The sequence below is a fragment of the Panthera leo genome, chromosome A2 (genome assembly GCF_018350215.1).
Source record: "Panthera leo isolate Ple1 chromosome A2, P.leo_Ple1_pat1.1, whole genome shotgun sequence".
Lineage (NCBI taxonomy): Eukaryota > Metazoa > Chordata > Mammalia > Carnivora > Felidae > Panthera > Panthera leo.
Genome location: NC_056680.1, coordinates 134,379,115 through 134,393,174, shown reverse-complemented (window position 1 = coordinate 134,393,174; position 14,060 = coordinate 134,379,115). Strand labels below are relative to the sequence as shown.

Below are 14,060 nucleotides of genomic sequence, written 5' to 3'. Positions count from 1 at the left end.
ATCTAAGAATTGGTGATCACAGCAGGATCCCACCCAGGGTAGGTGGTGGTGAGGGGAACACTGAAGTCATTGAACCCAGAACACAGCTGAGGTCTAAAGTCGATAATAGGAAGAGTGGATGTAAAAACTCAACAGAAGGCCTGGAGCAGTAGTTTTAATGAAAAGGAAAATGACAGGAAGGTGGATTTGGAAAATGAGAAAAAAAAAAGAAAAAAAAAAAAAAAGAAGGGTGATGGCTAGTACCTGGATGGAACAAATCAGGATAAGAAGCGCAGTCTGGTTTTGTACAACTGAGCTATTCCCATGTAACAGTGGTTGGCTATTGGCATGCTTTTGGCTGACCACATCTTTCACTCTTCAACTGGACATTTAGAATTTTAAAGGCCTCATTAACCTAAGACAATGCCCTTTCCTCCCCCTCCCCATCCTCTTTTTCATTCCCCACTACCCCAAGGAGCTTGTCACATGGATCTAAACAAAGCATCAGTGGAAAGGCATGTTCCTGGCACTTCCAAGAAGAACAGAGTCTAATGCATTATTTAAATATTTTTATAATGCTTGTATCAAAAAATAATAAATTTCAGAGACAAGAAAATTAAGAAAATCTATTTTAAAAATTAAGTGAAATTATAGCATTCGCCAATTTCATTCTAGACTTTTGGATAGTCTAGTGATGCACTGGTTAAGAGTAGCATTCTGGGGGCATCTGGGTGGCTCTGGTTAAGCGTCAGACTTTGGCTCAGGTCATGATCTCACGGTTTGTGAATTTGAGTCCCACATTGGGCTCTCTGCTCTCAGTGCAGAGCTGGCTTTGAATCTTCTGTTTCCCTCTCTCTCTGCCCCTCCCCTACTCGCACATCTCTTTCTCTCTCCCTCTCAAAAAAACAAACAAACAAACATCAAAAATAAATGTAAAAAAAAAAGAGTAGAGTTCTGGATTTAGACCAATATAAATACACATCTTGACTTCACAGTAATTAGCTTAGTAATAGCTAGGTGACCTTGCATAAACTCTTTACAACCTTTCTAAACCACACATTTCTTACAAGTAGAATCTGTTTAGAATTGAAGAGCTCGCTGAGGTAATACAGGCAATCCCTGGTACATGGAAAGTGCTCAGTAAATGTCAGGAGGTACTGGAAGACAAAACTACAGATTTCAGGAATTATAGAAGAGGAAATTCTGAATTCTGTGACACATTAAACTATGTGTTTCTATTGTTAATTTACTGAAAAATATGGTGAACTTTCAAAATTCCCTTCCTTGGACACTAAGGTTGAAAAAGAGGAATGTTGGGAGAGAGAAGGTTCATAGCACCGGGAGAAGATGGATTCACTTCCAAATCCCCCATCGTAGGATTATGTGGTGGAATCTATCATTTGTCCTCAACTCTAGTTTTTGTTGTTTTATTTTTTTCTTTTACTAAGGTTGAGAAGCAGGAGTTGGGCCATTTAAACCCATTTTCCTAAGACTGACATAATGGTTTACAGACTTCAGTAGGCAAAAAGAGTCACCTGGAATGTTGAAAAAAAATGAGGTTGCCCCCTCCCACGGATTTTGACTTAGTAGGGATGGAGTGGGATCTAGGAATCTGCATATTTGATGTGATATATATATATATATAATTTAATAAATTAATTAAATTAATAATTAATTTAATAATATATCAATCTTTTTTAAAGCAGGTAGATGGCAGACCATAGTTTGAGATGTACCTCCCGAAAGCTATAGAAATACTGTTAATGATGAAGAGCCTCCTCATTTTGAGAACATATGTATTTAGCTGAACAATTTATTTATCCTGTTTCTAGTTAGATTTCCCTTTCAACAGAATAACTAAACTTTGATCAAATTTTCAGAAGCAGATTTGGTGGCTCATTGTGTTTTCATAATAATTTATACATATCTACTAATCCCAAAATTTGACTCTACTCTGCAGTAATAGGGGTTGGAGTGACAGAGTGCGACTTGGGAGAAACATGAGTTGTGTTGCTACCCTTAGCAACAGCAAAAACAATTGAATCAGAGTTCAAAAAATTGCCAAGTTAACACCTCAACGGATCCAAAGACTCTGCTCAAGGATTCAATCCAATATACATTTCTAAATGTAATCATCTTATCTTTATATCTCACAGGAAATATTTTTTAAAATTTTAAAGAACACATCAAACAATTTTTGTCAAGAAATTATATTGTTGACTTTATTTTATTATGTGAGATGATCCTTATTCAGTCAATTTTATAAATCAATAAAAAGCTTAAGTTCCCTTCATTGCATCATGGCCTTGGTGCTCTAAAGTGAAAAAAATTATCAATAAAAATATTAACATGAAAATTCTAATACAAGAAGAATAGGTAGAATGTATAATAAGTTTTGATATGTGTTCTAAGTTTTCAAAGTACTATATTCCTGGGACACTCTAGACACTCAATATTTATGTCAAATAAATGCATGCATTTGTGCATGAATGAGTGACTGAAAATCACGTATGTATTTTAAATTTACCACTTTTACATTAATGAGTTCACTTCATAGTTGATTGTCTTTCTAGCTAATAAAATTCCATTACATGAAATGTATTCTAATGCTATTGTGATGGCTACCTCTGATCTTTAATTTCATCAGTTTTATAAACTCTTTAATATGTGAATAAAATTTTAGATCTCAGTGTAGGTGCATGTACATATGTATATATTTTTTACTTAAATTCCAGTTAGCATACAATGTAATATTAGTTTCAAGTGTACAATATAGTGATCTAACACTTCCATACATCAGTTAGTCATTGCTCATCAGGACAAGTACACTCCTTAGTCCCCATCACCTATTTAACCCATCCCTCCACAACCTCGCCTCTGGTAAGAGTCTGTTTCTTGGTCTGTCTCTCTCTTTTTGTGTGTGTATATATATATATATATAATGCTCTGAATTAACAGATTTATGTAAATACCTAATGTCTGTTTTAATGATGTTGGTCCCAATGGACTCCATAATCAAATCGTTATGGGGGATTTATTTGCTTTATGCCCTTTTGTTCACAGTGCATATATACAAGCTATACATTGACTTTTATCAATAAAAGAGAGTAGCCCTATTATATATTAAGTGAAAGGGGTAGAAATAAGGCTAATGTGAGTTTTTAGAAGCCGACCCTATCTTTGAGTTGAAAGGTATACGTGCTTTTTGGTAATACATATTTCATCAGCCTACTTATTATTTTATTAAAAAAATGTATTCAGAGGTCCAAGACTTAAATGAATTAAAGGCCTTTTTTTTAAAAAAAGACTAAATTGCAGCACATACAATTAGGAAGAAACTTTGGAAATAATCATTTTAATAACCCGGTTTAAAATTTAATTATCAGGGACCCTGAATACTAACATAAGATATGAAGAGAAAAATATTTTGAAGGAAAAGTCTATCTATGGCAAAGTTGGTTATTGTTGATCTTCTGAAGAAAAATGTTACTATACTAAGCCGGAATCTTTCTATAAAGTCCTGTAAACTACATAAGAAAGAAACAGATTTTCCTATTTTATATTATACTTCAGAACACATGGACTTGATAAAACTAATATTTTTATTCAAAATTAGACATTTTATCTTCAGAATACCAAAGTTTAAGTTCCATATCTACAAGTTTTTATATTTCCATCAAAAATCACATTTTAGCACTATATCCTTAAACTGAATTAGTCAAGTTTTAGTCAATTCAACAAGTATATTTTAAGGGCCTATTCATTATGCCAGGGAGTCAGACAGGTGCTTGGTACCAAAAAAATGGGTAAGAGCCTCGGCCTTGAAGGACACATCAAAAGATGCATATGCAAACAGGAAGTAAAGAAGAAATGGTCAATAGATTCCTAGAAGACAAAACAATTCTGAGAAATTAACTAACAGCTGTTAAGCTAATATTTTCCTCTTCTGAAAAGTCCATTTTGCATGTTTGTTTCACTTTTTAAAATTACTAAATTACTGAATAACAATAATGTTAATCACATATGACCCTTGAAAACATTTTCTAGATCTTTGAGTAATTTTAAAGCTGTATATTTTGAAGCTTATTGCAATTGACTTTAAAAAGAATATTTTGTGATGTGAAAACTATATGAAATTCAAATTTCAGTGCCCATAAATAAAGTTTTATAGAAACACAGCCATACCCGTTTGTTTGCATATTGTCTCTGGTTACTTTCCCACACAATGGCAGAACCACACAGCCCACAGCGTTGAAAACTTACTATCTGGCCTTTTACAGAAAAAGTTTGCCAAACCCTGATCTAATGTAAAGCAATGAACTTTGGTTGAAAAAGTAAAGCTTTGTTATTGTAGCTTTATTTTCCAGAATTCCCAAAGATGTTTAAGATAAACAAAATGTGCAAATAAGCTTTCTATAAAGTTTCTCCAGGATGCTGCCTCTAGAAGTAGGACTGCTAACCCCCACTAGCAGGGGCTTCCTTTTCTTGTTCCCACAACCAACACTGGGCTCTAAAGTCTGGCCTCGAACTCCTTCTAAACACAGCTGTCAGGCCTCTGGGATTCTGCCCTTTTGGTTTAATTTTCACATGTTGATCTGACTGGCACCAGATTAAATTTTGTGGGGCCCTCTCTTAAGTTAAGAACTTCAAGTTAAGAACATCACTAGGCATTTGGGGGGGTGGGTGTGAATTTAGTGGAAGCTCAGTAGGCAGTATTAGGAAAGAGAGCTCTGTGTATTTTAACAGACTCAAAGTTTTAACCTGAAACAATGATACCTAATCTTTTCCAGAGTAATGGGAATCTTTTATTAACACACACACAAAAATATTTCATGATAGTAGGTGTGCTCTTACGTATTTCATCACTGCAGATAATATCTGAAGCCCCAGCAGATTTTCATACCTCCTTCTTGAATGTCTAGGATCACAGAAATCAGATGTGTAAAAACTACTGCAAAAGGAGTGAAATTTGAATGGAGTGGGGTGAGAGCACTTCAGACGTCATTGGTGGGTTTGGAGGGGGCAGGGTAGTAGGAGAGTTTTAAGTAGAATTTCTTTTTTTTTAATGTTTATTTATTTGAGAGACAGCGTGCTCTCTCTCACACACACACACACACACACACACACACACACACACACACGAGCACGGGAAGGGCAGAGAGAGGGAGAAAGAGAATCCTAAGCATGTGCTATTAGCGTAGAGCCTGATGCAGGGCTTCATCCTACCACCCTGGGACCATGACCTGAGCTGAAATCAAAAGTCCAATGCTCAACCGAGTGAGCCACCTGGTACTCCTAGAATTTCTAAGTAGATCTTAACTTGTGTGTTTCCATAACACAGCTAATTACTCCTGACACACTCTCGAGGGGACTCCATAGCACAATAAAGCCAAACAAGCAGCCACTTCAAATCCTTCCCTGGACACCACCCTGGACTTTACTGAACAGTGTGAGGGCAGTATTTATCATTCTGTCACCTGAGACATCTTAATCTTGCTTACCTCAAGCTAGAAAACACTTTTAATATATTTTCAAATAACTATTACCTGGTCTTGAGCTGTATGCATCATTTCCTTTTTAACCTTAAAGAGAAGCCTAGGGTCCACTTGGCCTCCACCCCGACCCCCAAGCCTTCTCCAAATCGATCTCACCCACAATCGTCATCATCATGCACCAAATGTCTTTCAAATCCATGTTTCTATCCCTAGAGCTCACCATTTCCTTGGCAAAACTGCAACAACTTTTTACTAGTCATGTCACTCCTCTGCTTGAAATCCATGGCTTTTCACTTCCAATATGATAAAACCCAAACAAAGCTCACCAAGCCCCTTACAACCAGGCCCTTGCTAGAGTTTCAAGACCCATCTCCCACAAATCTGTCACACATGTTATGCTCCAGTCACAGGGAATGTTTCCGTATTCTTTGAAGGTGTCTTGCTCACTCTTGCTGCCAGTCCTCTACAAAGTCTGCTGCTTCTGTGTTTACATTTTTCCTAACCCATCCCCACCCTCCCTGGATAATCTTGTTTAGGTGTCAATTCAAGAATCACTTCTCTAAGTGACTTCCTTAACCAGCTTTAGACTGGATTAGATGCCCCATAGAGTGTTTCTATAAACCCTTGAGACTCTGGGTTTCAGAGATTTCATTCCACAAAGGCAGCACCAATTTCTTTCTTGTCCATCTCAACTTTATTAATGCCCTGCGTAGAATACACCAGATGGTGAATCAATGAATTAGGGCATTCTCCAAGCTCTCCTGAATCATGACCTTCAAAGAAGTACTGATTCAACTCCTTGAGGCAGACTATGGGAGATTTCTCTGATCATATAAGAGTAAAGCCCAGTTTCAGGGCTGAGAATCCTAACAATAAGATCTTTAAATCATTACTTTATCTCACGAGCAAAGAACTAGCAAGCAGGGTTCCCCCAGAAAGGCTAAGTCCTGGCCATAAAGGGACACAAGAAAAATCTGACAGAATAATTATTCGGAGTGTTAAAACTCTATCCACAGCCCTGTTTTCATTGACCCCTTTTTATGAGAATGATGGTGCATTACAAGACTACCGAATGTCTTCAATCTATAGTATCTGTAAGTCTCCAAGGTTGATCGCTGTGAAATCATTATCATCACAAAGAACTATCTATTGGCGTGCCTGGGTGGCTCAGTCAGTTGGGCGTCTGACTTCAGCTCCGGTCTTGATCTTGCAGTTTGTGACTTGGAGCCCCGCATGCTGACAGTTCAGAGCCTGGAGCCTGCTTCAGATCTGTCTCCCTTTCTCTCTGTGCCCCTCCCCAGCACGTGCGCATGCACTCTCTCTCTCAAAAATTAATAAACGTTAACAATTTTTTAAAAAAGAACTATTTATTAAACCACTACATGCAAGAGTCTTAAAATGGTCTGAATGCTATATTAAACGACTCACGGAAGGCCCTGACATCCAGGACTTTCCAATTTGAAATAGTCACTGTTAAAAGACTTATTACTGTTAAAAGACAGTTATTACTGTTAAAAGACAGTAATAAGCTAATAGAGCTGCAAAGAGAATAGCAAGCTTGACAAGCCTTGCCACTTGGAAACAGCTGTGAAAGTCAAATCTTTCAGAGCTCTAGAAGAAATACATTCATTCCCCACACCAAGCAATCTAACTGAATTTTTACAGGTTTCTTGCTAAAAGAAGCCTGAGCTCCTTTCTCACACAAAGCTCAATAGTAAAGGCACTTTGTAATGCTAATTTCCCTCTTAAACAACTACCAGGTAAATTCGTCAGAGCTGATGAGAAACACCTGAAATAGTAATGTTTTGCTCTGTAATAAGGCACCCAACGTATTTTACAAATTAAACATTCAGTCAAGGTCCATGATCAGACTCCATCATTATCTGTTTTCCCCCCTTGACCTCATTGCATCTCAGGGATTTTGTTCCAGGGAAGTGCTCTACACAGATGCGTCAGGAATCAGTGGAATCAAAATTGCCAAAATTGCTGCTGAGTCAGAGGTGTTTTTAAAAATATGACAAACAACATATAGCTGCATGCTAAACGGTTAACACCCTTCCCTGACGGTTTTGCAATCCTATACTTATATCATAGCTGTATCACACTGAAATTACAGGTTCCTGTGAGACAACACTAGCAGTAATAATACATATTAGAATGGGGCTCATTTACGGGTCTTTTAAACAAGTTTGAACATTTATACCTTGAATATTATCTTACTAAGTCCTACTTCCTCCCACAAAACATAAATGTAAAACTGAAAAACCATGATTTCCCTAGTGTATTAGTTGGCTCTGAGGGATATTTTGGTTGTCACATCAAACATAAAATATTGATGAAGGAGTTAAGAAAAATAGATTCCACTTCTTTCTTTAACAAAGAATGAACATTAAAGCTACACCATCTCCTATGTGTTATGTGTATAAGAATACTCCTAGAGTGCCAATAATTTGAACCAGCATACAAAAACTATTGAAATACACTTCAAAACCAAGGAGGAATTTTTAAACTAGCAAAATTAACTAAAAGAAACTTGAATTGTATATATATATATGTTTTATATGTTAAAATACATATAATTACAATTTTGGTCCTATCATGCAAAAGAGACACTGAGAATTCTGAAAGTTAAACAAATCAAAATTGACACATATCCCAGGTTGGAAAATCTGAACTGTATCATAAAACATGATCAGCAAAAGGTGTTTAGATACAAAGGAAGATTAAGTGTAGGGAGTCAACATTTGTCAGTGTTCAGGCAACAGTGTCCAAGGGAAAGGGGCCTCTGTTCCAACAGTGTTCTCCTTCAGTTCCTACAGGAGACAAAGCCAAGAAAGTACATGGAAACCCCGGGTTGTCCTCCCTGGATGACATTTGTGGACTGACTAAATGGGCTCATGTCATTTAGGCCTTCATGGCAGATGTACAACTCAATAGAAATTGGGCATCTCATATTGGCCTTTGTTTCATGCATCCACTTCTTTCGGTTCAAATAGTCTAAGCTTTGTCTGAGAGGCAAACCTGAGATAATGCATGTGTATTGAGCAGGATAGGACTAGACCTTTGTTTGAGCGGCCAACTGGTCTCTCTTGGTAGCAGTTCTATGAATACCCACCAACAAAATGCAAAAATATTTATGACTGCCATAATTTTAGATTCCCATCTGCCTTACAAACAAGTAATGAAATGTAAATATAAAATCACTGTAATGGATTTTTTTTACAATGTGCTATAATTTATGTAATCAAACAAGTATGGCCCTCTTCAAAACTGTCTTCTTTATGGTTCTTTCATTATAAACTTATTGTAATTATGCTTCTGTTGCTCAAAGCACTTAATGTCTTTAAGTCTTGCAATACATATTTAAAACAATTTTTTTTAATGTTTATTTTTGAGACAGAGGGAGACAGAGCATGAGTGGGGGAGGGTCAGAGAGAGGGAGACACAGAATCTGAAACAGGCTCCAGGCTCTGAGCCGTCAGCACAGAGCCCGACGCGGGGCTCGAACCCACGGACCGTGAGATCATGACCTGAGCCGAAGTCGGACGCTTAACCAACTGAGTCACCCAGGCGCCCCTGCAATACATATTTTTGAATGATACCTAAACGTAAGTAGCACTTGGCTGTTAACAAAGCAAATTATGATGAAGAATCTTTATACTTTCAGGGTGGACTTGATTTTGAGATATAGTCAAGTCATTGACATGCATGTTCAAGTGAGGAGTGTGGGTAATAGGACTATTAACCTAATGGAAGCTATGACTAGAAATAATGGCTAAAAAGTAATGAAGCTACTATATACCCATGAGAAGAAACTTGTATTGCTGTTTTTAACGGTAATTTCATAAAAAGAATCCAAAAGTATTTTGATCAATGGCAGAATGTTTAGAATTCAAGAGCTTGGTTTTCACTTGGTAGCTATTTTGATTCACCACACCCATTCTAAAAAGTAAATTATAGTTTATTTGTTTAAAAACCTCTTATAAATTTGTGCTTAATTGTTACAAAAGTATCTTAAATAATCTTATTATTAACCTGAGACTTATGTAATTCTTGGCCTTCAATCCTAATATTACTGTATTTATTCTTTGGTCTTATTTGAGACTTCTCTGTGGAGTTTATCAGGAGCCCCACTCAGTTTCGTAAGAATCTGTGGCATTGTACACTTGGATTCTGTGGGGCTCTGACAATTCCTCAAGCATAGATCTAGACTCCTGGTATGGATGCCATGACTAAAATTCAAGATACTTAAAACATCAGATGTCTTTCACATTTTGTACTGGGTGTAAAGCCCATGCAAAATTAAGACAGTACTTAAATTTATCCCAAACTTTATTAGCTTCTTCAATAATAAAACCTAAACAATGAAAGAGAAATTTAATATGATCTATAACCCAGACCATCATAACCTTACTTTGATGACTCTGAAAATGAAAGGATCATATTCAGAAAGTTACATTCTAAAACATTTAACAACCTTATGATATAAAAATATGATTTTTTCCACGTATATCTAATAAGGGCATGCTAGATGAGATTTTACCTAAATTAAATTTTCATCCAGGCCCATTCTTACAAAGTGTCACAAAGTTATATTCAACAAAGCATTGAGGATCTTATATAAACAAAGTACTTGATATCGTAATGAATGTAAAAATATGATAATAGCTAAACATGTACTGGGCTAAGCTCTTTACATGCATTTTCTCAACTGATTAACCCCTATAACATAGGTCCTATTTAGTCTCCAAGTTTTAAAGGTCAAGTCACACAAACACAAAGATGGTAAAGGACTTGCCTCAGGTCACACAGCAGAATCTAAACAATCTGAATCTAAAGTCTAACGCCTTGATCACTAAACACTATTAGCTACCCCAATGCAGAAAATAAATTTCTTACTCTTTCAGAATTAAAACTGAGAAGAAAGTTTATAAATCACTGCTATTCTAGGTGATTGTCAGTTCCTATAAATAGTAGGAACTTAACTTTTTAAAACACACCTCTTCTTAGAGCCATTTATTATGAAATAGTTTGGAGAACAGGAATGAGTATGCTCTTAATCTTAGTAGCCATTATAATACATTTTTTAAACAAATCAATCAGAGCTTTTTTTTTTTGAAACTATACTAAAATTTATAAGATGATCAATTAAAAAAAATACTTTGTAGATCAAGTGATCTAATTTAAATCAACAATGTGCTAATTAAAAGTTCCTTAGTACCTAGAAGCATCCAAAGGATATTTATTTTTCTGAAAACTTCATTTTTAGACTGATTGGCACTTACGTTGCTCAATATGCTCTACTAAAAAGTCTACAGTTTATGTCAAGTAGCATTCTGATTTTGTAAGTAGTAGGAAAATAAATCCTACTTTTTATAGATGGAGTAACAAAGGGTGCTGAAAACATAAATACAGAAGGTAATTCTAAAGAGTAAAGTCCTTCTTTCCTGCCCACAGGAAGGTGCTTTACTTCAATGGCCAATGGCCTTTCCTTAGCACGTGAGCTCCATGCTTACTGCACATGCAGAGAATAAAACATAGAAAGATATGAAAGCTCCTTTCCCACACACACATATGGGCATATTTATATTTGGCTTTTCTGATACCTAAGTATGCTGATTCATTGGATAAGTATGAGTCAAGTAATATTCCGCGAGAGCTGTACCTATTCATTCATTCACACAGTATAACAGGAACAAAGTAGACACGATATCCAAAGAACACTTCAAATTTAAAATGCTACATCTAATTACACTTTGCCTAAGACTCTGAACTTAGACTCTGTTTTTAAAAATATCACTAGACGAAGTTTGCAAGCTTTTATGGCTCATCACTTGCCAAGTAGGATAAGAGTATAATTTATTACACGTCAGTTGGGTATAACTTCAGTATCTAGTCCCGTGGCTTCACTTTTTCATGATAATTCTAACACCCTCCCCCCTCCTTTAAAAATGTATAACTTGTAGACTTGACTTTTTTAAGAAAGATACTTCAAAGGATTTGCCTTCATCCTTAAAAGAATAATGGAATTGTGGCAAACACTTGTTAGACTTATTCAGTATCATAACAATAAAAACCTGATTTAAGCTCGTATCACCCACTTGACCCTTCTCCCCTAAAAAAAAAAAAAGTTCAAATTTCAGTCAACGAATGTTTTCTGCGCACCTGCTATAAGTAAACATGGCGCTTGCAATATGTATGCTAAAAGACATCTAAGTTTCCAAGGCATGATGAAGTGGGGGAAACAAGGGACCAAACTTAAGTATTTCTTATCAACAAGTTTTTAACTCATTCATTTCTTAGAAAAACCTTAGAAAACAGTTGCACAGTAGCACATGGGGGCTTGAGAGTAGACTTCCAGGTGCAAGTAGTTCAGCCTTCAAAGTTAAGCTAAAGCTCTGCTTCTAAACAACTGGCTTCAGTTCATTCTTTAATCTCCTTAACGTTTTCTATTTTATTCACAAAATCCACGTTCTCCTCCAAAACAATGAATGACAGCGCATCTTTCAAACAAACAAACAAAAACAAAAAACCTATCCCTCTTTCCCCAAAACCCAGCCCATACACACGCCCTCTGCTTTCGTGGGCACGTGTCCTTCCGAAATTCTGCAGGACACCCCCCCTCACCTGAAAAAAAGTTTGGAGAGGACGCTGGCCTTTTCCAGAGGCGACCTCTGCATGGTCTCTGCGCGCGTCGGGGTCCCTGCTGGGGCAGGCTGGGCTCCAGCTCCTAATGCCAAACGCCCTACTCTTCTGGCGCAGGCTGCTCGCCCCTTTTTCTCTGACCCGCAGTGATGTCATTTGCTTCCAACTCCCCCCACCCACCGCTACCCCACACACCTCCCCTTTCCTGTCTCCTTCCCCCGCCTCCCCTGCCCAGGTTAAAGACTGTGCGCTGCCTGGTCCAGCCCCCAATTTGCCCCAGCCGCTTCCTCCACCTTCTGCGCTCCCCGAGCGCTCCTTCTTCTCGTCTCCTTCCCTCCTCGGCTGCCCCGCGCCTCCCGTGGCCCATTCTCCCAGCCGGGCTCCCTCGCGCGCGCTCCTTCCAGGCCCGCGTGCGTACCGTCCAGCCCCAGCCCGGCCCGCAAGCGGGGGCCTGTCGCGGCCGCCCTCCGTGTCCGGCCTCCGACGCCCGACGGGAGCAGAACCGTCCCCCGGGCAGCCTCCGGCACCCTCCTCCGCGCCAGGTTCCGCGGGACGCGGGGCGTGCGGCCGACAACTTCCGAGCCTTCTTCCGAGAGCCTAGCCGGGCTCGGGTTGCGCTGGCGAGGTGCATTCTGAAGGGGGAACGGAATGTGTGTCTCCTGTATCGAAACGCAGCCTCAGAGACCCGGGAAGTTCGGCGGCGGCGGCGTCTGCTGTGTTCACCTCAGCGCTTCCTTTGAGTGCCTGAGGCAAACCACGCTGTTAGTTTCAGGCTTAGGCGAGCTGTGAGTGCGGCTCAGACCCCTGGGAGACGCGCTCCCGGGGGGAGGGGGGGGGGGGGTGGAAATCCCGCGGGGAGGTGAGCGCTTTGTCATTTACGCTCACGATTTGTTCATTGTCCCGAGTGCTGAGTCGGACTTGCGTTCTGAAGGAAGGCTTTGCTGAGGGCTAGCGACTACGATGACAAATCGACAGTGTGTAAACTAACCCGCCCTCCTATAGATTTCCGAGTCTCGGTCGGCAAGAACATCTTGACTAATACACCGAAAGGAATCCGGCCTTTGAAGGGAAAGGAACGCGTTAACCTCGAGCTGACTCACAGAAGCGCCATCTTCGGCTCTCTGAGGGCATCGAAGCTTTCCCAGGTGTGGGCGCCTTAGCTTCCCCGACGTTTTGTTGTGTGGACGGCGCGCCTGCCTGATGGGTTTTAAAGAGCCAAGACTTTTTAGGTCCTGAATCCTATGGTGGAAGAGCAAGGGCACTTTGAATTTAAAGTGAAAAATGCAAATGAAAGTAAACATTTTGACCTGATTACTGCCTCTACAACTAAGGAAAGGGTGTTTACTTGTAGAGTACCTCGTGGTTGATTTGTGGTCACCCAAATAGAATACAAATAAAACGTGCATTTCACAGTAACAGAAAGGAACAGGCATTTAAAGTAATGAATGCATTCAGGTTTTTATAGCTCCAACTTTGCATTTATCTCATTGTCACCTTTCTATCTTAAAGTGAGTTGGACAAACATTTAAATTTTATTATTCTATACTTTACTAGTAGAGAAAATAGGAGTAAAGAGATAAACAAAAATGCATGAAGTTAGATACCAAGAAAGAACTTCAGCATTTCTAACTCGTGATCCTTGGCTTCAAATCTCTCCACTGTGACATACAAGTTGAGGCTCTGTCCTCATTATTGACTTTTCCCAGGTATGTGATTGAACTCACAGGATCCACTTCCCTACCCCCACTCTATTGTTTGCTTTATAACAGATTTTGAAATGCATTAGTAATCCATTCGTCTTTGTCACCAAAGAGCAAGTGATAATAAAGGGATTAACAAGTTCCAAAGATCACAAAAGCTGACCAAGTGATATGGTTTGAAAAGACCCCAAATATTTGTCAATCTCCTTCCTCTAGAAAGAATAAATGAAATAATGATTGT

At 38.6% G+C, this 14,060-nt stretch overlaps 1 protein-coding gene across 1 annotated transcript in view; it reads right to left on the bottom strand.

The window, feature by feature from the left end:
* The window catches only part of CFTR (CF transmembrane conductance regulator), a 182,340-nt gene extending 170,066 nt beyond the window's left edge, over positions 1–12,274 (bottom strand). Inside the window, exon 1 of the mRNA XM_042922907.1 lies at positions 12,102–12,274. Coding sequence (XP_042778841.1) covers positions 12,102–12,154 — 53 coding nt within the window. The 5' untranslated portion in view covers positions 12,155–12,274. The remainder of the gene's footprint in view (positions 1–12,101) is intronic.
* Between the last annotated feature and the right edge of the window lie 1,786 nt (positions 12,275–14,060).